Source organism: Pseudochaenichthys georgianus, chromosome 4 (assembly GCF_902827115.2).
Source record: "Pseudochaenichthys georgianus chromosome 4, fPseGeo1.2, whole genome shotgun sequence".
Classification (NCBI taxonomy): domain Eukaryota; kingdom Metazoa; phylum Chordata; class Actinopteri; order Perciformes; family Channichthyidae; genus Pseudochaenichthys; species Pseudochaenichthys georgianus.
This window is the reverse complement of record NC_047506.1, coordinates 16,853,806-16,876,580: the sequence shown is the minus strand read 5'-3', so window position 1 is coordinate 16,876,580 and position 22,775 is coordinate 16,853,806. Positions and strand designations below refer to the sequence as shown.

The window sequence follows — 22,775 nt, the reverse complement described above, 5'->3', positions numbered from 1 at the left end:
CCTTACCCCGTCTCCCCCCTGCAGTCCCTCTGTGGTATTAATGCACAGGCCTGCTTAAAGCCTGTGTCTCTATGCTGTTGCGCTGGATAATCAGTTAACCTGATTACACTGCTGATGAAATTAAATCATTTCAGTAAGTGAAAATAATAATATGAGTAATGGGTGCAGGGGACGGTAGAGAACCCCACAGCATTTGCTTTAGTCGGGTTTTACCTCCCTCTCTCTCTCTCCATCCCTCTCTCTTACTATAGCTCTCACCATGAGGTAATTGATGGCTCAGAACAATCACATTTGAAGCCAGTCCGTCAGAGATGTTGACATTAGATGAATATGGATGACAAGTGCAGTATATAAAGATCCATATACAGTATAATATATTGACCAGCACTCAGGACTACCAATTGATCAGGGGCTAGAGAAAGGCACTGGATGACACATTTCATCTCAACACCCTTATGTATAGTGATGTAGAACTCTGAACAGTCCTGGACATAGATTTACTCAAAAGAGATTTTTTTGGTTTAGTAGCAGTGAATTGACTGGGATTTGTCAGCAGAGTTAAATGGGTTTATAGGGCAGACCTTTTAAGAGGGCCACACTTTGCCTGATAAAAATGCAGAACGCAACAGCAGGCATGAGTGTGCAGATTAACAGCCGGGCAGTCGCTAATCTAACCACAGGCTGATTAAAGGCTTTGCACCTGTCACTTGTGTAATGGTATTAAATGGCGAAATTAAAGACAATTATGGATAATGATGGCACTCAAGCCAACCAAAAAAACAAACAAAGAGAATGACTAAAGTCAAAATCTAGATCAGATCAACTAGAGCCTGTATGAGCCTTGGACCAAGCCAGCTGTTGTGTGGAGTAGACTGTACCATCACTTTTGATATGTTTCCCTCTTTAATGACTATAATTAAGATTTGCATTATGTTAGTTGTGATCTTTGAAACCTGTCCAAATCCTATGGAATCGTTATTGTAAGAGGATATGCATTCTTTATTGTTGAGATCATGTTTTGTGCAGATAAATAATCTTTCATCTGATTTACTACTCAATTGTCTTTTTGGTGGCATTTGTCACTGCTGCATATGTGTTGTACATAGTAGTACGGTAGAGTTCCAAACTGAGCTGTCAATCATCATGTGCTGACAAGTATGCAACTGACGGATTTCAAAATCAATAGGATGCCTCAAAAAGGCTTTGTGGCAACAACAAACGTGTTAGTATTTTGTAACCTAATTGCCGACTCTTGTTATCAGATTCTTTCAATCAGGAAGGTGATCAAAAATAATGGCGGTCATTTATCTTTGTAAATATCTTTGCTTTTGCATTTATACTTTGATAAAGACAATTAAATGTGATTTATGGTGTCTAAGATTAAACAAAGAAAATCAAAGTCGATGTGGTACTTAGGATGATTATTGGCTTAAAGGTGGGGTAGGTAAGTTTCAGAAACCGGCTCGAGATACACTTTTTGTTATATTCCATGGAATGCTCTTAACATCCCGATAGCAATGAATATCTTAAGTGCTTTGACAAAAAATCCATACAAAAATGTCATCTGTAGAAGCCGTAATACTGTAAAAAGTACAACCAATGGATGGCCTACCTGCCTGTCAGCCTTCCATCGGGGCACAAACTTATCTCGTGCCCTCATTGGTCATGTGCGCGTTCGTGTGTGTTGGAGGAGGGGCTCTATAAGGAAGTGGCAGATTTTCTCCGATTGTGTATTTTCAAATTCGAGCGATCTCGAGCCGGTTTCTCAAACTTACCTACCCCACCTTTAAGTGAGATAGGCTGCTTCAGGCAAAATAAACAGCGACGTTGTCATTGACCAATAGTTTACACGTGTGAATTCTATTTGGCCTGTGAAGATTTGTCATCACAGAGAACCCCCATTACACATCATAGAAATGCAATTGATAAGCCATTTTGGGTGACTGGCCCTTGAGGGATTCTAGGATACTATCAGCCCATTTCATTGGTTCTCCCCTTCACATTCAGGCTGGCTAACCCTGAAGTAACACTCCTTCGATGAGTGATCTATTTATTTGTGCATGGCCGCCTTTATCGACATAGCCTGTAAGCTTCAGGGGGAAAGATGGTATCAGATTCTATTTCTGGGGAAGTAAGCAACCAGCATACATGCAATTTATTCAGGAATGGCTTTCGGTGCTGTATCAGGTAAGAGCAGCTGTAATGATAGCATCATCTCTGCATGAATCCACCATCCCTGCTTCTTGTTTACTGCTGATTTGGTTGGTTGGTTTGTTTGCCCACCTTTTCATGCCCACCCCCTTATTCCTTCAGGCAGATTCCCTCTGTCAATTGCCTTATTTAATTAGTCTCAAATCCACTTACTCTGTTAATGTGTTCTAGCTTCATTACTGTAGTCTGTGCAGGCCTCTATCTACCTTATTCATACAATAAAGGCAGAGTTTATGACACGCAAAGTACAGATAGGCCTCTCTGACATAGAACACATCAGATTGAACGCCCGAAGAGCAGCCCAGAATCCATTTTAACAGACGGAAGTAGCTAAAGGGATACAGGAGTGCGGCACCTTTCATGGCATCTTGTACATCGATCATTGATGACATGAATAGGAATTTGTGAGTACATATTGCTTTCTTGTTCTGAAACTCCTAAAGTGAAGTGTTAGCTTGCTTTTTAGGCTTCAGGGTAACTTGGTATACCGAGATGATACAGGGATGACCATTAATAATCCATGAAGAGGATACAGCACAGAGCCTACAACAGTGTAAACGCCTGTTCCTCTGTGAACTTAGCATTGAAATATTCATTGTGCTCTGCTGTTGTCATCTTGAGTTAGAAACCTGTTTTTCTGAGACCCTCTTGTTCCTTCTTCTGTCGTCCCATATGACATTTATTTAAAAGATTAACAATGTCAACAACTAAACTTGCATGAACTCACCACTCTCACAACCTAACTGCCTGTAATGTGCAAAGTTTGTGCGTTTAAAAAAAAAGGTTTTTCTTTTGGTGACAGAAAAATAAAAGATAACAAAATACCTTATGGGCAATTCTTAAATTTGAACTATGTCAATATATATATTTTGTATCCATTGTTGCAATGTTGCCATACATTGAATATTAAAAATATTGCTGCCATCATTCAAAATGACACATTGTTTAGCAAAACTTGATGGATTAAATATATTTTAACCATTATGATGTCCTTCCTTAAATTCTTATTTGTATAAAGTGCTAACTGAAATATGGAATAGCTCTCTGTGTTCATGAAACATGCGTCTAAGGTGATGCGACTCAACTTAGTGTGTACCAATGTCCCATAATGTGGCTTTCCCCAGCTCTGGATGATACCACCATGATGTCTTCTGAGTGGACATGAGCTCAAAGGCTCTCAAAAGGAACAGTGACCTCTGCCTTGCCATTGGCCAGCCTCTTAGTCACTCAATCTTCTCCAAGTTGTGATGTGGCCCTGGGCCTCTGATGCATATTACAGCTCTGAGTGTCCCTCCTCCCGTCTCTCATCTTCTATAAGTATGAGTCACTGTTCTGGCTCGAGTCAGGGTATATGTCAAGCGATCTGACCCATGGGACTAATTGCCCCAGGAAAGTAAGAAGTCTACATTAGAAGAACAGTGACCACAGAGCGAACTACACTGTTGACTCTTTATAGTCAAATAATTGCTCAATCATGCATGAGTATTAGCTGCAATGATATCTCTATCTTTGCCGATGTGATGGTTCTGGAATGAGTGTAGCAATAAAGAAAGTCAAAGAGGCTTAAATCTTACCATTATTCCTAAGCCTTACGCATTTAATGCCGAGTGAAATTCACCCGATTGGTATTCAGTCCTAGGCTTTCGATGGTTATAGTGTGTCTTAACGAAGTGGTTTTACACAGCTCTGTGTAACCTCAAATTGAAATGACGGCCCTTTATTTTCCTGAACATGGGGAAACGTGATGAAGAAATTGCTGGGATTACCAAGCTTTGCTTCTGGTATTTATATTCATTAATTTTCTCTTCCTCTGATCTGTGTTGCATTTTAAGACATGTGTTTACTACTTGTTGTAATATGTGCAGGGAGTCAGTGTCCTCTAGGACATTTGATTAAGACACATGATTATTAATGGACAAGATTGTTGGTATTATAAATGCAGTGGTTAGTAGATAATGGCTACAGGATGATTCATCTAACCATTAGAAAGCTCATTAGTGTTCTGAGAAAGAGGAATATAACACAAACCTTATCCTGGTCTTTGTTCTTCGACCTCTCCGATGCCCCAGTGCAGCCCTCTGGTACATTCAGATTCATAATGAAAAGAATGAAATACAACATATTCATATAAGTCTTATCTCAATTGGTTTATTAATGTATCTGGCTACTGTACATGGCTGGCTATAATCTCTCATTTCTGAGGTGCATTTGTCTCATTGGTCAAAATATGTAATTCCAAATGCCTCCTTCTCACAGGTAAAAGTAAATAAAAAAAATGCTCAGTATCATTTCAGTTTTATAATTGACTGGGTCTTATTTTAGTTCAATCGCTATTATGTGTTACAGCCCTCAGTTCTATCAAAAATGAAAATGTGTATACAAGGATAACAAATACTTTGAATGACAACTGCGTTTTCATCGAAAAACCTGGATTTGCAAGTAAGATGGCTTATCCCTCTTCTTTTCTTCTTTTTACAGAGGACCTACTCCCACCAGGCTTCCCTAACATTGACATGGGACCTCAACTTAAAGTGGTGGAGCGCACTCGAACAGCCACCATGCTCTGTGCTGCCAGTGGCAACCCTGACCCCGAAATCACCTGGTACAAAGACTTCCTACCCATTGACCCAAGTGCGAGTAATGGGCGAATCAAACAGCTGAGATCAGGTAAGGAATCCCGAGCATTGTGTTGATGTCTTTTTCCCTTCTTACGAGCTTGAGCTCTTCTTTGATTACACAGGACATTTTATAGCAATAGTTGTTGTTTTGTGCTTGCCGCTAATGTGACTCCAGTGCCCAGTGTTTTTGAACACACATTATTCGGAAAAGTACAGAAGTGTCACTGAAAGTACTTTTACATTTTTAACACATGTACTTATTTACTGCACAAAGTGAAACCATATCATTTTGAGGTGGACCTGACTTGATCTCAAGAAAAACTATCCGTTGTTTTTTTTAGGTTGATTATCAAACTGATCTGAGTAAGGTTGCAGTACAAGAGATCTGAGAATCAGCATATATATTAAAAAAAATCATGTTGAAGACCTGAATTTACCAAAAGTGCAGATCAAACTCTGTCTGATGTTGAACCAAACAAAAAAGCTGTTCAACTATATTTAAAGCATTTAAAAATCAGCTCATGGGGGCAAGCTCTATTTTGTAGATGACAACGTGAGAAGCATGCACCAATGTACATTTAATTGATTATGGCCATTATACTCTGACCATGAATCATATCAATACATCTGTTGTTGAAACTGCTCCTAACACTAGGATGGGTCAAATGCAGAGAAACAATTTCCCCACGGGGATTAATAAAGTATATCAAATCAAATCAAATCATTGAGGTTCAAAATGTCACAGAATATCACTGATTTAGGTCAAATACTTCACAACAAACCAGAAATGTGTCATAGTAGACAATGAGAGCAAAGCCAATATTCTACTGACACAACTCAGTGGTGTATATGTTGTCTTGTTCCCACCCCAGTGAGAGGCCCAGTAAAGCAAGGCCTAATTATATTGCTAATTAAGTGCAAGCCCTGGGGTAGCCGTGGGCAATAAGGGGTAGATATTTTAGGTCGATGATTTTTTACCATTTGAAAAATCCAATGACTCCTATTTCATTTGTTGCTGTGAATGTAAATCAGTGTAGACAGCATTAAATAAAGAGTCTATTGCCATTGAGTCCCTGCCCCAGTTGTGGACCCCATGAGCTGTACACTCAAAATAATCAATTTGTCATCTCATTATTTATGTCTTGCCTAGTCCATAGATGATTTTATTTTAGATACGTTTTATAATTAGTGCACAGATTTAGGGTATTTGCTGTCTCTGAAAACATTGTTTCTCGGTTCATATTGGTCCGAGGAACTCCTCTGCGGATGTAAGCTCTTCACTAAGGTGCTTTGGAGAATGCTGTCAGCTAGTGCTGTAGGACAAAGAGTGCCCACAAGGGACACTTTGGAAGAGAGTTCTAATGTAGATGTTGTCCCCTAATCTGTTCGTATTGCACTGCCAGACTTCTTCTTAGAAATTGAAGGTGCACAGGGGTCTTCTTGTAAACTAACAAAAGTTTTTAACACAGTTTCTTTTTAACAAACATATTAAGTGAATCCTTAAGGTCTAACTAATATGTTAGTGCCATTTTTTGCCATGTAAGTCAAACAAGATTGTTTCTAATCTGAAATGTAGCAAAAAAGTGGTCAAAAACTCGACATGGTATCGTTAACCTTTCAGATGCTCTGGCAGGTAATCGTAATTAGGTTGTAATAACAGCATTGAATATTTTACATTCAGGTTTTTTTTTATTATTTCATTTTAGATAAATAGGTGGTAGAAATGTACCTCATGTTACTTTCTTTAGGTTTGAAATAGTCATATGTAAGGCCGGCTCTTTGGGTTACCTGTTGACATTTTAACATGATTTTGTGCGTTTTAAGCCTCTGAGGATGATCACACGAATGATTGTATCTTCTTGTCTGTGTTCTAACCTCTCTATCATCTGTCTCTGTCACGATTTTGTCAATTGTCTTTGTATGTCCTGTATGTACCGAAACACACTGATGTTTGGCTGTCTCTATCTACATGTATTGTGTCTGTATTTGTGTATGAAACTCAGATGTGTTTCACATTGCAGAGTCTTCAACACGTTTCATGTGGCTGAGAGCCATTACCAGCCAATAAAATAAACATAGGACTAAACCTTTTTAATTAAAATTGACACCAAAAATGTGTACAATAACTTCCTTTATAATCACTATAAATTGAAAATAGAATCCATGTTACATGACTTGAAAATACAATGCTCCTTTCATGGTAACTCGTGATAAAACTGCTAACATTAGATGGGGAAAAAAGACCCAACTAAACTGTGGTCCCTTAAATTCTTGCATGACAATCCCTTTTAACCTCAACCTAAAATGAACTATGTTGTTCTTCCCCTTCATTTTCAGAATCCTTTGGTAAGTGTCTTGCAAAGCAGAAAAATCCCACCCACTCTCCTTGAAGCAGATGGCATACTACTTTCCAAAATGCATGCATCCTCTGCGCTCCCCTCACCCTTGTCCTCTTTTGCCACTTGTTCCCTATGTTCTGTTCTATTTATGCTCAACTTTTACTTTTGTTTCACCCACACTCCTTATGCCAACGTTATCCTCTTTCACCCCCCACACTGGATCTTAGAAAGGCAAATAAAGGACAAGCACCAGCACAAGTTTGGATGCTGGTTAGGCATTACAGCCCACCTTTAAGCAGCACAGTTTTTATGTATATGAGGAAAAGCGGCTGAGCATGTCTTTAATGACAACATCCTGCCTCACATTCATGCTCATCTGCATTATAACTGTACTGCCTGGTTCAACCACCTTTTCTACAATGTTTTAGCAGCTTTACTGGACCACCTGTGGTCAAAAGTACCTTGTGCAAGGTTACCTTGGAAGTGGAAGATGCCTTATGCACTTTTCCCTAACAATTGTTCTCCAAATGTTACATTGCAAATGCTTTATGTCACATCAAGGTTTTTCTCTCTGCTGTGTTGCAAGACAGCAGGCTTTGGGAAATAATTGAACTCTGCTTGAATTCAAGACAATTATTTATTTGCAGTCACAGTCTACAGTATTTATTTTGTGTTCTTGCTGGGACATATAGCAAACACAATCCTCCGAAAATACACTCTTGTTTATACTCAAGGGTGAACAGTCAAACTTTAGAATACAATAGCAGCTTTACTATCCAAGAATACCCTTGGAAAGTGAAGCAAAATCTGAGAGGGCCTGAAAGAATCTTGAGTTCTTTCCAGGTAAATGTCTCTGCAAGAACGCAGTACGGCTGAACTCTCCAATCCCACACTTGGGCTGGGTCGACCCTCTGGTCTTGGCCAAATATTTTCTCAGGAGAGAATTTAATTTTATTGCCAAATCGGCACACATCTGCACTGGCTTACAAATCCCAACCTAAGGCTCCGTTGCCCATGGTAGAGTACAAGGGCTCAAGTGATAGTTACATTTGGCCACATTTTGTACTCCTCCTGACTTCTTGAACCACTTGTAAAAATATACCCAGCCACTTTAAGCAGGGTTTGTTTTACTTACAGGTCAAACTATGTGTGTTTGTAGGAGGGCAGAAAAGGAAATTACTTTCCCTTGTTTCAATACCAAGACTCTCGTAAGCTAATGTTAGCGTTTTCTACTGCCCTTTTGGTTTTAAAGCTCATTCAGCAGCCATGCAGGATTTATGCTGATGAGAAAAAGGCCTGCGTGCTCAAGCCCCATAGACTGCCATCTTTTCATGTCCTCAGCACTTTGAGTAGCCATTTTGGATCTCACTTATAGAAATCCAACCGCAGAATGAAAAGAAACAGTTATTTTGGCAATCTTTGAATGGCTATTTTTTGATTATTCTGTTGATCTGAATGCTGTTAATGTTAATGCTTTTAAAATAGTTTGGGGCTACCTGTCCTGACCTCGTTTGCTTCAGGCACACTCTCAAGTCCATATGGGTGACTCTCATACAGTAGATGCTCTCCCATAGATGGTATAGTAAAATTGAAGGGAACATGGGAAGTGGGTTGGAAAACATGAGTTTGAAAACATACTCAGTCTCCAGCTACTGAAAATGAATCCCTCATGTGACTTTCGACTCCTCTTATTTTAAAAATCAAATCAACAATACATAAGAGATTTGATTTTTGTACAATTTAATCATTAAAACCAATGTTATTATAGTTTTGATTCCAGGAAGATAGAGCTATATTTGTTTATTAGATAGCTGCCTAGTTGGCTGACCCATTCTTTATGAGTCAAACCATGCTGTGCTGGCGGGGCAGTGATATTTGCACCAGGGTTCCCTGAGGAGCTCCTCTAGAGATGTGGAGGGAGCTTGACATTTCTCCCCAAGTCCCTGTGGCTGCAGACCCCAGGCCGTCGCTGGCCTTGTCAGCCAGAGCAGATTAACCAGAGGCCAGAGAGACATTGAGAGGATTGTGAAGAGTGCATATTCATAAAGATTAAGGTCCTCTTTTTTAAATATAAAGGTTTAAAATCATGACCCGACATTGGATGGCTCCCCTGGCACTCACACAGCTTCATGCACATCCCAATGTGACTCTTGCATAGTTCAATTGTCCTTAATCTAAAATTAGCAAGTGAATGATCATATTTGTTGACATCAAAGCTGCTCTGCAGGGAGTGGCTAGAAGCTCTGCAGATGTGGTAACAACAGCCAGGTTTTTGTTGAGACCTGCTGCGACTGCACTGAGATCGCAGAGGGTGTCTGTGCTGATGAGAAGGTCAGCCAGATGCCCTCTGGAGGGTGGTCAGACTTTGACACTTGGCCAATCACGCAAACCCTATCTGACTCAGATGGGCAACATCTCTGGCCAGACTATTGCCTCAATAATATTTTAATATATTCAGAGGGTGGTTTAACAAAACAGCTGGGGTGTTCCGTGGGGCAAATAATGCCGTGTTTGATAATGCGAGGAGATCGACAGCCCATTGAGATATATTTAGGTCATTGTCACCCTAAGCAGATCAACCCCTGGTCGACCAAAGCTTAGAATGCGAGCTTATGGCCATTAGGTTATGTGCCTGTAGTACAGGTGGATTTGCCAATGTAATTGAATACCTGCTACCCTCTCACGACCCAGCCTGCCTGGTCAGATCCTTGGTTAAGGTTCGATGATATCTTTGCATGCTGCTTTACTATTCAAATAGCAGAAGTTCCAAGGACCTGAGTCATTCATATCCTTTCAATGTTTTTATATTTTTTGTTGGAACCAATTCCTTTGACATTAAAAACCTCCATCTTTTATCCCTCATTTTCCTAATTACTTTCCTCTCTTTTTTTCTGTCCCTCTTTTGTTGTGCAGTCCTTCAATGGTCCAGATGTAATGGCCTTTTCCTTTACAAACCTGCTTATTAACATTAACCTCAACCTAACTTTGACCTTAACCTCACCTAACCTTTAGCTAGTAACCCCTTAACCCAAACAAAAAATTCACCACAGATAAAGCGAAATAATGCAGCCTTTAATCAAACTCTAACTCGATAACAATGTAACCTTCCCAGTGCCCTGTCCTTTGTCTTGTGATTATCTATGATTATGTGGTCTCTAAAATCATTGCAGAAATGATTCAAATGTCACTGTTGTTTTGCCTGGTTTTTCAATGAAGCTAAACTATCTCTGTTGCAAATGTATGCATTTAATAACACTTTTTTTTGTATCGTTTATTTGAACCGGGACAGTGCACATTAATGAACATTTTAAACAAAATAATGCTTTCAAATGTAAATGAGCCGGATTTTTAGCTTTGAGCTAATTTCCATCCATAGTCCCGTCACATACAACATTTATGAACATAACATTTATATACATGGCAAACAGAAATACATGATATGCAGAAAGAGCATGAGCAGCATACAAGCATTTACCACACTTAGTGCGGCTAAACAGAATACCGAGACCTTGTAAGTGATAATTATTCAAGAATACATAACGATCAATGCGAAACGCATTTGCCACTTATATCAGACAATGTGGGAATAATAATTAAATTATAAAATGGGATTATATTTTGTAATGAGTAGTCATTATGGCTAATCCCAGTAAATCATTATGGCTAATCCCAGTAAATGTTCACTGTATAAAGATACAGTTGAACTGATTTGTTTAATATGATAATGGTATACTATGATTGACATTTTTGATAAGTGCATATAAACACAGTGTAAAGCAACTTTAAATAAAATCCACCTACTGTAGGTACATTGCAAACCAGGCAGAACTTAAACTCAGTGATATCCTCCTACCTGCTGGTATCACAACAGGCACCTCTGTATGTAGAGCTGAAACAATAATCCGATCAGAAGGTTTTGAAAGTTACATCCCACTGCCCAACCACCCACAGCCCTAAATGTACCGTATAGGACAATTGCTGGCGCCACTTTATACATTAAACCATTTGTTGGTCCAGCTAGTTGGTATGATGCCAGTTTGCTGTATTCAACTTGCATGAATGCCTGTCCACACAAGGGCCAAGCCTGAAATATCAGGTTCAACGGGCAGTGCGTACCCTTACCCTCAGCTCTCTGCCTGTAAGCAATCTATGCAAAGTAAGGCACCTCTCGGCCTTGGTGGTGCCCTGCTGGCACTCTCAAGGGATGGCCATGGGCACGTTGTAGCCATTGAGTCATCCTTAGACTTAGAAAGGGCGACTAAGAGTAAGGCAAAAGGGAGGAAACTGTGGGAAAGTCAGAGACATACAAAAACTCTGAAATGGGGATAAAGAGGGAGGAATGGAGGCAAAGATAAACTAAGAAAAGAAAGAAAGATTTAGGAAAGACACTAAGGAAACAATGAGCAAAGAAAAAAAGCCAAGAGAGGAAGGACAGTTTCATTCTTGGCAGAGAGGGGGTTGCAGTTAAGCTGGCTTCCCTACCTACACCCAAAGCACTGCCTATAAGGGATCCTTTTTAAATCACAGTAACAACTCAGGCTACTTTTAAAAGCCCACCAGCCACTGACTGGACAAGCTCAATAGTTTATTGTTCTAATGGGACATTTGGCTTGTAGTCAGGCATGTAACACAACACGGACCATAAACAAAGAATAGGGAAACATACAACTCTCAGTGAAATGAAAAAAGTCACAGTTTAGCAGGTTTACGACCTGTAGGATAAATAAGAACTAAATGATGTTAGATTTTACTTGTGGTTGCTGGAAGGTAAAGTCTGAAATTCTAGTTCACCAAAGATTTCCTCCCTCAGCAAGTTTGATTCATAGTAATGTAGACATCCGATAAAGAATATAAGCGCACGTAACTTGTTTTACTGATGCTCAGTTAGTTGGTAAAAGTCAATGGAGCTTAGGGTCAAACCTCTCTTGATTGTTTTACCCTGAGTTGAGCCATTATAAATTGCATGCCAAGACCTTGAGCTTCTTCAGCTCTGCAGATGACTTCATATGTCTAAGGCAAGGTGTAGAATACAAAAAAAAAACTCAATTAGGCACTGAAGTGGGCCAGTCATAGTCTAAAGCTTTTAATTCCTTTGTGATACCAGCAATTTGAGGTGTTATCGATACAAAAACATCTCTCAAAACCCTGTAAGAGATTACCTAATGGTTTGATAATCTAATTCCAAAGATCCACCTTCCAACCCAAATAACTCCTAACTACTACTAACATTAACGTTGAACTAAACTGATGTTGTGTCTTCATTTTTGTGTCTCCTCCAGAGGGTACCCCGATTCGAGGTAAGCTGTTTAACACAATAAAAAGAAAGGAAAAAAAACGTCAAAGTGCATTAAACCAGACATAATCACTCCTAACTACACCTAACTAACTAAACAGTGGCGATGTCATATGGGCTTTTCCTCTTTAAAAAATACATACTTGTCTATGTCCACTAACATTAATATGTCATCTGTGTTTGGGTTCTGTGTTCTCTGTACACTGTTTTGTGAGCGTGATCATATGTGTTTAACTTTTCTCATGCCACATGTCATCATTGATGTGTAAATGTTCCACTCCTGTGGGCGCTCTGTGTCTGTGTCCTCCTATCTCCTCCACATCGTCAGTGTCACAAAACTGACGTGCAATTTAAATTGTGTTGCCGGCTTGTTAGGATACAGGATTGAGAAAGTTGTAGCAGGAGGGAGGGATGGTGAAGGGTATTAATAAACAGTCTGCTTTGTGCCTCATTTAAATAGTTTGGTCATGTACATGGAGCTGATGGGTGGGGGAAAGGTAATAGGATGTTGTTGGGTGGACAACGTTGGTCTTTTTGTTGATAGGGCCTGGCTATTGAATACTTGCAACTAGCAACAGTCTTTCTTCTTTTATGCTTTGATATCCTCTTTATCCTTCTATTCAACACCATAGCGAAACCACATTGTGTATGTGAATGCTTTCCAATCACTTCCATGAGCCTTCATGGTGTGTCGGAGAAAAAGCTGCCTTTCATCTATTTCCTTTTTCGCCATTTTACTATGCGTAACAACAATTTATAAAGGCAAGACTAGTGAAGATGCTGGGTGCAATGGTTGCATTTTCAAAAGAGGAAACACCGTTTTACCATACTTAAACAATTTCTTAAATTGATGAAGGATGAACAGGAGGATATCAAGGTGAAAATGGAATAAAAGAGTGTAAGCCTGGCTCCAATGAATCATATGATAGCTTAGTCCAATACTTCTTCCTCTCCACCTTTATTTTTTTACATTTCCCCGGACGGTTTAACTTCACTTGTAATCATCCACAAGGCTTTGCTGCTGAAGCACTCTCTCCCACTTCAGTGTCATTGCGGATTTATGTGTTTGTTGTAAAATGCTTTGGTTCCACAGGTTGAGCAGGTAAGTGAATAACTCAGTTTGCCCTGTTTTCATGGGGACAAGAGGAATGCTCATAGTTTAATGTTTCAGTTTTGTGCAGCAAAGGAGGTGATTGATTTGAATACAAAGCTCCTAGAGTACAGTTAGGGTTCTCCATCCTCAACCATCTCATACAAGCCACACGGGACAAATCTCAAACAGAGTCATGTTTTCAAAAATACTCATACACATTTGAAGTAGATACATGAAATACAAATGTAGGAGAAATAATGAGTAGAAGGTGATTGTTTATCTCAGGGATTCATAAAGTTCTTCTCGCAAAATAACGTCATAGCTTATTCCCAAAATATATAATGTAAATTTGTTTTCACTTGCAAAGCCACCCAGGTGCTGGCCTAGAGGTAAGCGATAGGTAGAAAGGTTGCTGGACTCCCTACCTGCTTCATTACTGATTTCATGGGAGCGTTACAAGCCACCAGATGGGCACTGCCAACAATGGCGTCACACGTGGGGCCCCATGCTGCTGCGACCACAGTATAATGACCTTGGGTTGGTTGCAGAGTGTGCCCGAGTGACAGGATACAGACAGAAGGAAAGGGAGAAAGAGAGATAAGGGCATTTACATACTTTGCTGCCGTGTATCCAAACTGGATGTTATCTCTTATTGTTATTGTTTAAACTGTAGATTCTCAACAGAAATCCTACATTTCCACACGTTTATACATGATGCGATAATGGTGATGTGAAAATACTAAACAGTGTTAAACTTGCTATTTATAGTTTGCTTGTTGTGTTCAACTCCAGCTGAGGTGTCATCGCCTGGAAAATGTTTCAATTGCCTAAAAGATATATTATTGTTTAATGAAAGTGATTTACTTTTGTTATGTTTTAGTATAAATATATTTGTAACAGTTCCTTAATCATTGAGTGAGTTTAAGGTATTGTATCCTGCACACTTCTGTGCACGGCTGTGAGTTTAATTTATGTTTTGGAATGATTATCATTTTGACTGTGTAGCCACTTATACAGTAAGTTGCTAATTTGGGGTTTTAATTGCACTGTTGAGCAGTGTAGGGATGTGAGGATGGTGAGAAGATAGGGGAGGTGATAAGAAATAAGATACTTTGAGAAAGATTCATTCAAAATGAGAGTTAAAATGATGAAAAGAACAGTGTGCCACCGGCAAGTCTTAGTGGGCTGCAAAAGAAGCAAAACTGAGGGAAATAAAGGGTGAGACTTGGCCAGCCATTTTGATGATCGCCTAAACAAATCAATCAAGACCCGCTGTAGCACACTAATTGAATTACACAAATGGGACCGGAGGGGGGTACACATAGTGAAGCTGCTACAAAGCAACGACGGGGGTGGGTAGACCACTGCTTCAGGCACTTTCTGAAATTAATCATCCATCATTGCCCCTCCTTGCCTTTCTTTTAAATTCTCATCTGTCCTTCTGTTTTTCTCTGCTTGTATGTCTCTTCAAGTACTCCTTGAAGAGATCTTCTCAGATTGTTTTGTTCTTTCTCTCTTCCTCTTATAAACAAGACCCTCTTTCCAACCCTTCTGTTCCCCTCAAAAACAAGATCGACATGGAGATTTTAATATGAATATTTAGTTGAAGAATGATGCGTTTTCTTAAATATCTCCTGTTAGTGTACTGCTGCAGAAAGGGCTTTGACACTCTGCAAAGAACTGTTATGGATCTGCTCTTAAAATACTTCAATACAAGAATACCTTTTCCAGAATCTGAGTTGGCCTTCAGAAACATGTATTTTATGAACTCTGCCCAGGTAGTCTTCTTTGTTATCACACCTTGGCACCTCAGTGCTCCCCATCAGATCAGCCGGAGGCCTGCAGCGCTGTTAACCAGGGCAGCAGCCACGGCTGGGACAAATGTTCCAGACCCCACTGCCCATTACAGCCTTCTTTATGGAATGGATGAAGGCAGCGAACATACTGCAAGACAGTCAGGGTAGTGGAGACTGGAAGGTTGTGTGTGTTGGTGAGCCGGGAGGGTCACTTTGACTGAGATGGAGACTAATTGGTCCACATAGAAGTGTGGTCATTATTATCAGGGACTTTATTTTCCCCAGCTGTACCCACTCTGTTTTCTTCTCTTAAATCTTAATGATACAGCATACATCATGGAATAACCCAGCAAGAAATAAATGGCCCATCTTTTCTCCTCTGACCCAGAAACCATGAATTATTACTCAGTAGGGGCAGTACTTGTTGGCATTTATGGATGGTTGGTGTGGCCTGGAAGTGGTGGTCTCCTCCTATGTCCTTTTAAGTGTCCTTTTGCAAAATGTTGTGTAAGTCAGTGGTCAATCTCACAATTAAAGCTTAATGTAAAGTAATACATACTCAAGTACTGCTGCACGTGTCATATTTGTACCTGCAATTAGGTGTTTTATAACTGTATCTTTTAAACAGTAAGTCACAATATTTAAATGTGCAGTTATTATATTAAAGTTAAATGAGCCATGCTTTTTGTCGAGCATGCCATCTCTCTCTGAAGGCAGTATCTGTGGTATAAACTGTTTTTATGATTTATATGAAATCGGACAAAGAACTCATTTGGTGGTTTGCAATTGTGAAAAGACGTCATAGCTGAAGACAGGGAAGACTTGCTATTAGGCCTCATACAGGAATAACAAAGCAAGTCTTAATCAGTCAACACCTATTGTGTAAACAGACTTGGCACGTGTCTTTTATTGTGAAAGATAACTTTTATTTAATTTGTTGTGTTTTCTCCTTTCCTGATACAAGAAAATAAATGGCAAGGCAGGGTATACTTAGCGTAATTATGCAAAACAGAGAGTGTAGTCATATTAAGAAAAGACACAAGAAATTGGTAGAAATATATATATGCCTGTGAGAAGGGGGTATTTTGTTTTGTTTGCTGCTGCTTGAGATAGGAGATCAAAGAGGGGCTTTTCGGAGCTCTTAGAGGTCTGTTGTCTTTAAAATACTAATATTACCGGGCTTTACAACTGACCTGTAATGGTCACAAAATAGAAAGAAATGTTGTTCCCTTATATATGTGAGGAGATCATAAATGACATCAATGGAAATACATTAAATTGACCTCTTTAAGGTTTTAAAAAGACAAAGCTTGGATTGGAGGAAAACATATGAGAAGAGTGGAAATTATAAAGATGACAGAAGAGATAATAGCAGGGGGATATTGCATCTCTGCTATGTGTGAATCTGACGGAGAGAGGAGCATAAAGCATCTTAAAATAGAACAAAGTTGTGATTTCTCTGTTGCGCTCCCTCTTTCTCAATCTCCTACATTTTCTATCCCTCTCCTTCTGGACTTTTATTCATCAAACATTTGTTCACGCAAATCTAATTAATTCAGTGTTTGCAGTTCAATTCTTCAATATTGCTGTTGTCAGTGTTAATTCAGTAAGATAAATTGTTACTCACCTTGATTTACAAGAGGTTTAGAAAAAAAACGTCTTATCCCTCTATCTTTGCTTGGCTCATTATCTGTCACCCTCTGCATGTTTGTGGTTGAGTAATGATGACCTTCAGTTGACATATGTTAAATATTCATTTAAGTAAAACACATATGTAATTGTTGGAAGCATTTAGACTGGCAGACCTTGAACAGTTGATATTCAGAGTGATGAGATATGACATATGATAACAGAACATGTCCTCTAATTTAGCTGTTTGGGATTGGTACAAAAAACAAGCTGTGGTCCACAACGAACCCTTCAACATTACTATTCATGAAGCTATGAAAAAATGGTAACCTCAACTTCCGCCTACCAAATATGTTATAATTTAGCACAGGGACTGAGGCTTACGAGCCTCTGGCAGAGCTTTCTGGAAGCGTCCACCCGGAGTTGAACTTCACACAGTCCTTACTCTGTGGTCTCCGTGGTGATGAGCAGTAGGTTTCTGAGCACATTCCAAGCCACCTGCCACCAGGCTGGCATTTGCTGTTCCAAGCACACATCAAACACATCCAAATCAGATTCCTGCCTAAACGCAGAGCAAGGACTCCACCACCTGCACTCTGCAGGTAGACATTATTATGTTGTTCATGAGCTATGTGCCAGGAACAGCTCCCTCTGGGGGTTGAGGATGATCTGAGCTGTAGAGGGAAATGAAGAGAAGGGCAAAACATAGACGAGATAGCTTCAGGTCGGTTTTCTTTTTCTAAGAGTAGATATCTTTGTTTTGACTCCAAGGTGTAAAATACTCCTAGAGTATTAGGCTGTGGCAAAGGAGGAAGCGTGACTAATCTTTATAATTAAACACGATCGATGATCTCATTTGGGGCACAGCTGAAAAACGTTATTAGACCAATGTTCCAGAATAGTTGCTTTGTATAACATTGTGTTCACTTTGATTGCTTATGTGATGGAGTAGGTTATGGTATATTACAAAGCATCCTGGGTAGCGGCTGGCGTATTGATGCTTCCTGGCTAAACGCTAACGAGCGATGGTGCTGTGTTTGTCAGGGAGGCCTGGGCTGCAATCTGTCTGCTGAGCCAGCCAGAAGCCCTAATGATATCATCAGGAAGTGCCGTCAACAGCGCTCTAACGAGGAATGATCTGACGCCCATTGTTTCACCTCCCTCCTCTGTCCCCCACGCCCCTCTCCACTGTTGTTGCTAAGCAATTATGTTGAGTTTATTTCACATACTATAGATACAATCCAAAATGTGATAATATATACAGTACGTTTTAAACACTGAAGACCGAAGGGGTTCTTATAAAGCTGTATACCCTTAAACACTATTATGCGGCAGTGAATTTAAATAGTGAAGGAAACAAACAAATATGACAAATTATAAATAAATAAAAACATGAATAACAAGTTAAAAATGACTTTCAATTGCTAGTATATCAGTTCATGCGGGTACAAATATATTTTCTATCTCCCTATATGTTTACAATATATAATTTAAGATTTGAATTTCTCATTTGTACCAATGGAATGAGCTGCTGCATATGCACCATGCCAGTTCATTGAAACATGAACTATATGTCTGGATATTTTCCCATGACCCCTCTTCTCCGATACACACAGACTCCCTTGGTGAGTACTATGCAAAGGGACATTTGTTTGTCTTGCTCAGTTTACAGAACCATCTCAGCATCCTTTCCTATTACCTTTCATCACACTTACATCATTACTAAGTCTTTACAGCATTTCTTTGTTGAAGAGATCCCATGTCTCATATGAGTTGCATACACCAACAGAGCTACACATTTAGTGTGACTGATTCAGTCCACATTGTTATTTATTTAATTCCCCTTCTTTTTTTCTATGGATGGCTGAGGCTGGAGAGGAACACAGTGTGTCATGGCAGTCCGCATTAGCATTGCAGAGAGAAAGAGTTGTTGACAAAATGGTCCTGAGAAATTGAGAATACCTTGTACTAAGAAGATTGTCTGCAACTTCATGCCCTGTCACTGACAAATTGACTAATCTCTCTTTTCTGCCTTCTTTCTTTCTCTCTTGTTCTATCTTTCTCCCCTCCCCTCTTGTTTTTCTTGTTGTTTTTCCCAGGTGCCTTGCAGATCGAGAACAGCGAGGAGACCGACCAGGGGAAGTACGAGTGCGTGGCGTCTAATATGGAAGGCGTGCGCTACTCGGCCCCTGCCAACCTTTATGTGCGAGGTAGGGAGCAACCCGGCCCCGAATACAGGCCAAAAAATACAAAGATCCACCCATTGTTACTAACAGTGCAGCTCAGCTTTAAGGGGCATTACTGTTGAGCTTAACAAATGATAATTGCTTCCATTCTAGCCCAGCTGTATTTGCACAAAATGTATTTTGCAAAATAGCATTACCCGAGTAATATCAATCTTTTAATATTGCTACTATTGCCTGCCCACAAATGTAATTTTCATATGCACTGAAATTTCCAAATGTAAAACTATAATTGACCAACTAATGTTCTTCTCTGTGATGATGTTATGCTCCATTTTGTCTTTGAATGCCCTCCCCTACTCGCTTGGAAGGAAATGTGTAGCACAACAAGCCGTATGTCTTTACCCTATCCGTTGTAACGACGCCTGTTACCTCTTAATGTGTGCTCGACCAAATGTCTCCCCCTCCGTCCAAGTTACGGTATCCAAAAAGAGTCGGAAAAGACTTCTTTTTGATTAGCTTTTTTCAGGTACAGGAGCATAACGGTAAGTCTGGATTTTGATTGTGGGGCAAGGTATTAATGGCCACCAATCAAAATCTCAACCCCCTTCTCCTCCAGATTTAGAGGAAGAAAGTATTCCCTTGTGGTGAATTAATGTAAAGGGACTCTTAACACAGTCAGCTGCTCTGTATTACAACACAATGCTCAATTGCATAGATTATAAATAGTGCTCTTCCTCTTTTTTTATTCATGGTGTTCTGGAGCATAAATCCATAGTATTCCCCTGTTTCTGCTTTGGGGTATTATCTTTAAATCCTTATACAGTCAGAAGTCATTTTGGCTGGCATGTTCCAGCAAAGTGAAGATATGAACAACAATCAGTCACAGGGAACGTTGAGTTTCACTGGAAACATGCAATGAAGACAAAAGCCTATCCCCTACCACTAATCTTAAATGACAATGAATCCCTGTTGAGGGAGCTCTGATAAATTGAAGCAGATGCATTTTCGACATGTTTTATTTATATTGTGCATATTAAATAAAGATGCCTCGGTATCTACTCAGTGTGTTCCCTCTGCTGTGTACTAAATAACTTTGTTCCCGATAAATAATTCACTAGCCTGACATTATAAAATGGGTCAGGGAGCTGATTTTTCATTATTATTGCTATTATCATATCCTGTGAAGTAGCAGCATAGGGAAGACACATTATTTGAGCTGAGGAAGGTAACAAATGGTTCATCAAGATGTGTGTCTCTCCTTGCCAGCATTCTTCCTTGAGGCTCATGCTGTCACCACTGTGAGGCATTGACATTTAACATGAAGGAGAAATCCACTTTTTCACGTACAGCATAGCAGAAGTTAGGAGGTTCACGGAACATTACAGTTAAGAGCACTACACGAATCATTAAAAAACTATAATGGGAACTTTGTTGACACAGCAGTGGGTTATTTAGTTGTTCTTTTTGTCAAAAACACACAGCTATTCCCTGATATCATATCCAACAATTCATGCAAACTCCATGAACACTGGCTCCATCAGCATGCTTTATATAAACTACACAACGGTCATAATTAGTCAGGTACTTCCACAGTATGTAACACACTTGTTATGCCTTGATGGTGTCAACCTTTGTCTGTTTTCATTTAACTTTTGTCAATCAATTCTGATACTTGATGTTGACTATGTTTTGTTCACAAAGCGAAATGCACTTGAGATTAGCAGCTGTGGTAGGGATCAATTTTCAGAAACAAAATAACAATCCTAAATTGTATCTGGGGCATACTTCATCAGGGAACAATTGAGTCTTCTTCCCAAACAGAAACTATAATGCCATTTGTACTGATTGGCTCCCAACAAAATTCACTGTTACTTTCTTAAACTGCAGCTGCTAATTTCAGCCCAAACTGTGTCTTTTTTCTTTTCTATCTCTCATTAGTTTTTCTTTATTTCTTTCTTTATTTTGTTTCCTTCTCTAACAAAGCAAATACAGCCACCACAGGAGCCTCTCCTTGTGGCTATAAGGAGCTTGTGCATTTTGAATTATGAGTATGGTACGCTTGATTTGACTCCAGTGGCGCCTCACTATTTTTTTCTTACCAGGCGACAGTGCAGCCACTGGAGTGTATCTGATTGTTTTGGTTCAAAGATTTAAGGGGGAGGGGGGCCAGGCAAGTGTACTCTCTAGATGGGTGTCACTGATAGCAGGGTCAAGGGAAAGGGAGGAAAAAACTAGTTAAAGAAAAGGGAAATGTAGCTGCAGCTAAACACCTTGAGGTGGCTTTTTTTACTCTCTCTGTGTTTCCCCTATTTTTCTCTTCTCCTCATGTCATTGTGTTCTGCATCAACCCCTTTACATCCCTCAGAGCTTCGAGAAGGTTGGTGTGTTTTTTCTTTTTTACTTTTTTTAACCCACATTTGAAAAAAAAAAAATTCAACATGTTGAACATTTTTAGCTGTATTTGCCTATTGCAGAGCTCGATTCATTACTAATTTGAAGAAATACTAATCAGTTTATCCAAACTGCTAAATGATTATGAAAGAAATGTATCTTAATTTCGAGGAAGAAATGATGAAAGCAAACCTGATTAGCTCGGGTCTTGTTAAATTACCTTTATGTTTGCATTGTGGGGCCTTTTCTCGTTTTGCATCCTTTGGTATTGCTTCTGCACCTAAAGGCTTTCTTGCACGTGTTGTCATGGACACCCAGCACGTGGAAATAACAGAACTTGTTGCATGATGGGAGAATGTAACTGCGCTCGCATGCCTGTACAAAATCCCTTTGGCCGTGTTGGTCTTTTTCTTTCTGCATTCCTTGTGTGGTTTGTTCAATTGATTTATTCTCTTCCCTTGGTTTCTCAACAAGTGTTTTCCCTGATACAACCTGATATTTTGGCTTTCCTTTATTTAGTATTTTTTTTTGTTGTGATTACCGTGTTGTGTTTGTGAGTTTTCCTTTGTTTCAGTTATTTTCCTGATCTTACTTTTCTGTTACAAAGTGTTTGTCTTTTTGTAGTTAATTTGTATGTGAGAGTTGTGTTTCTTTTTCACAATGATGCTGCTCTGCTTCTTGATTCTCGGAGTGCGAATGCAAATGCCGAATGAAATAATAAGTGTGTATACAGCCAGTCTTCCTGTCATCTTGTTTATAGCAATCAATGCTGAAAAAATTAGACCTGATTGGGTTCCATGGTGATTTCAGGCAGCCATTAAGGGATGCCATTTACAGTGTCGTGTGGATCAATAACAATATAATGACTTCGACATCACGTTCGTTGTTGCTTAGCTGGTACTCAGAGATATTTTTATTTTTAAATAGCTGTAGCTAGATGTGATTGGTTTCGTATAGTGACTGCTGTTTGGGATCCCTTGCAGTAATGGCACTCAATCATATTATAATGTATTATTTGAGACCCCTCCTTCTCTTAAACATACACACTCTGAATAAAATAGATGTGTAGGTTAACAAGACAAAAGTAACGGCGATCCTCTAACTGGACTTAAAGGATACACACTCATGTGTTCTGTTATGCATTTATACTGTAGTCATACAACAAACATGAGGAGAAAGTAAGGCATGACTCTGAGTTTAATGCAAGCAGCTTTCTGAT

General features: G+C 39.5%; 1 protein-coding gene across 12 annotated transcripts in view; it reads left to right on the top strand.

Moving 5' to 3' along the window:
* The window catches only part of ptprsa (protein tyrosine phosphatase receptor type Sa), a 262,747-nt gene that overhangs the window by 168,680 nt on the left and 71,292 nt on the right, over positions 1 to 22,775 (top strand). For all 12 annotated transcript variants that reach the window (XM_071202900.1, XM_071202899.1, XM_071202896.1 and 9 more), the window contains 2 exons: positions 4,690 to 4,878; positions 19,079 to 19,189. In XM_071202900.1, coding sequence (XP_071059001.1) covers positions 4,690 to 4,878; positions 19,079 to 19,189 — 300 coding nt within the window. The remainder of the gene's footprint in view (positions 1 to 4,689; positions 4,879 to 19,078; positions 19,190 to 22,775) is intronic.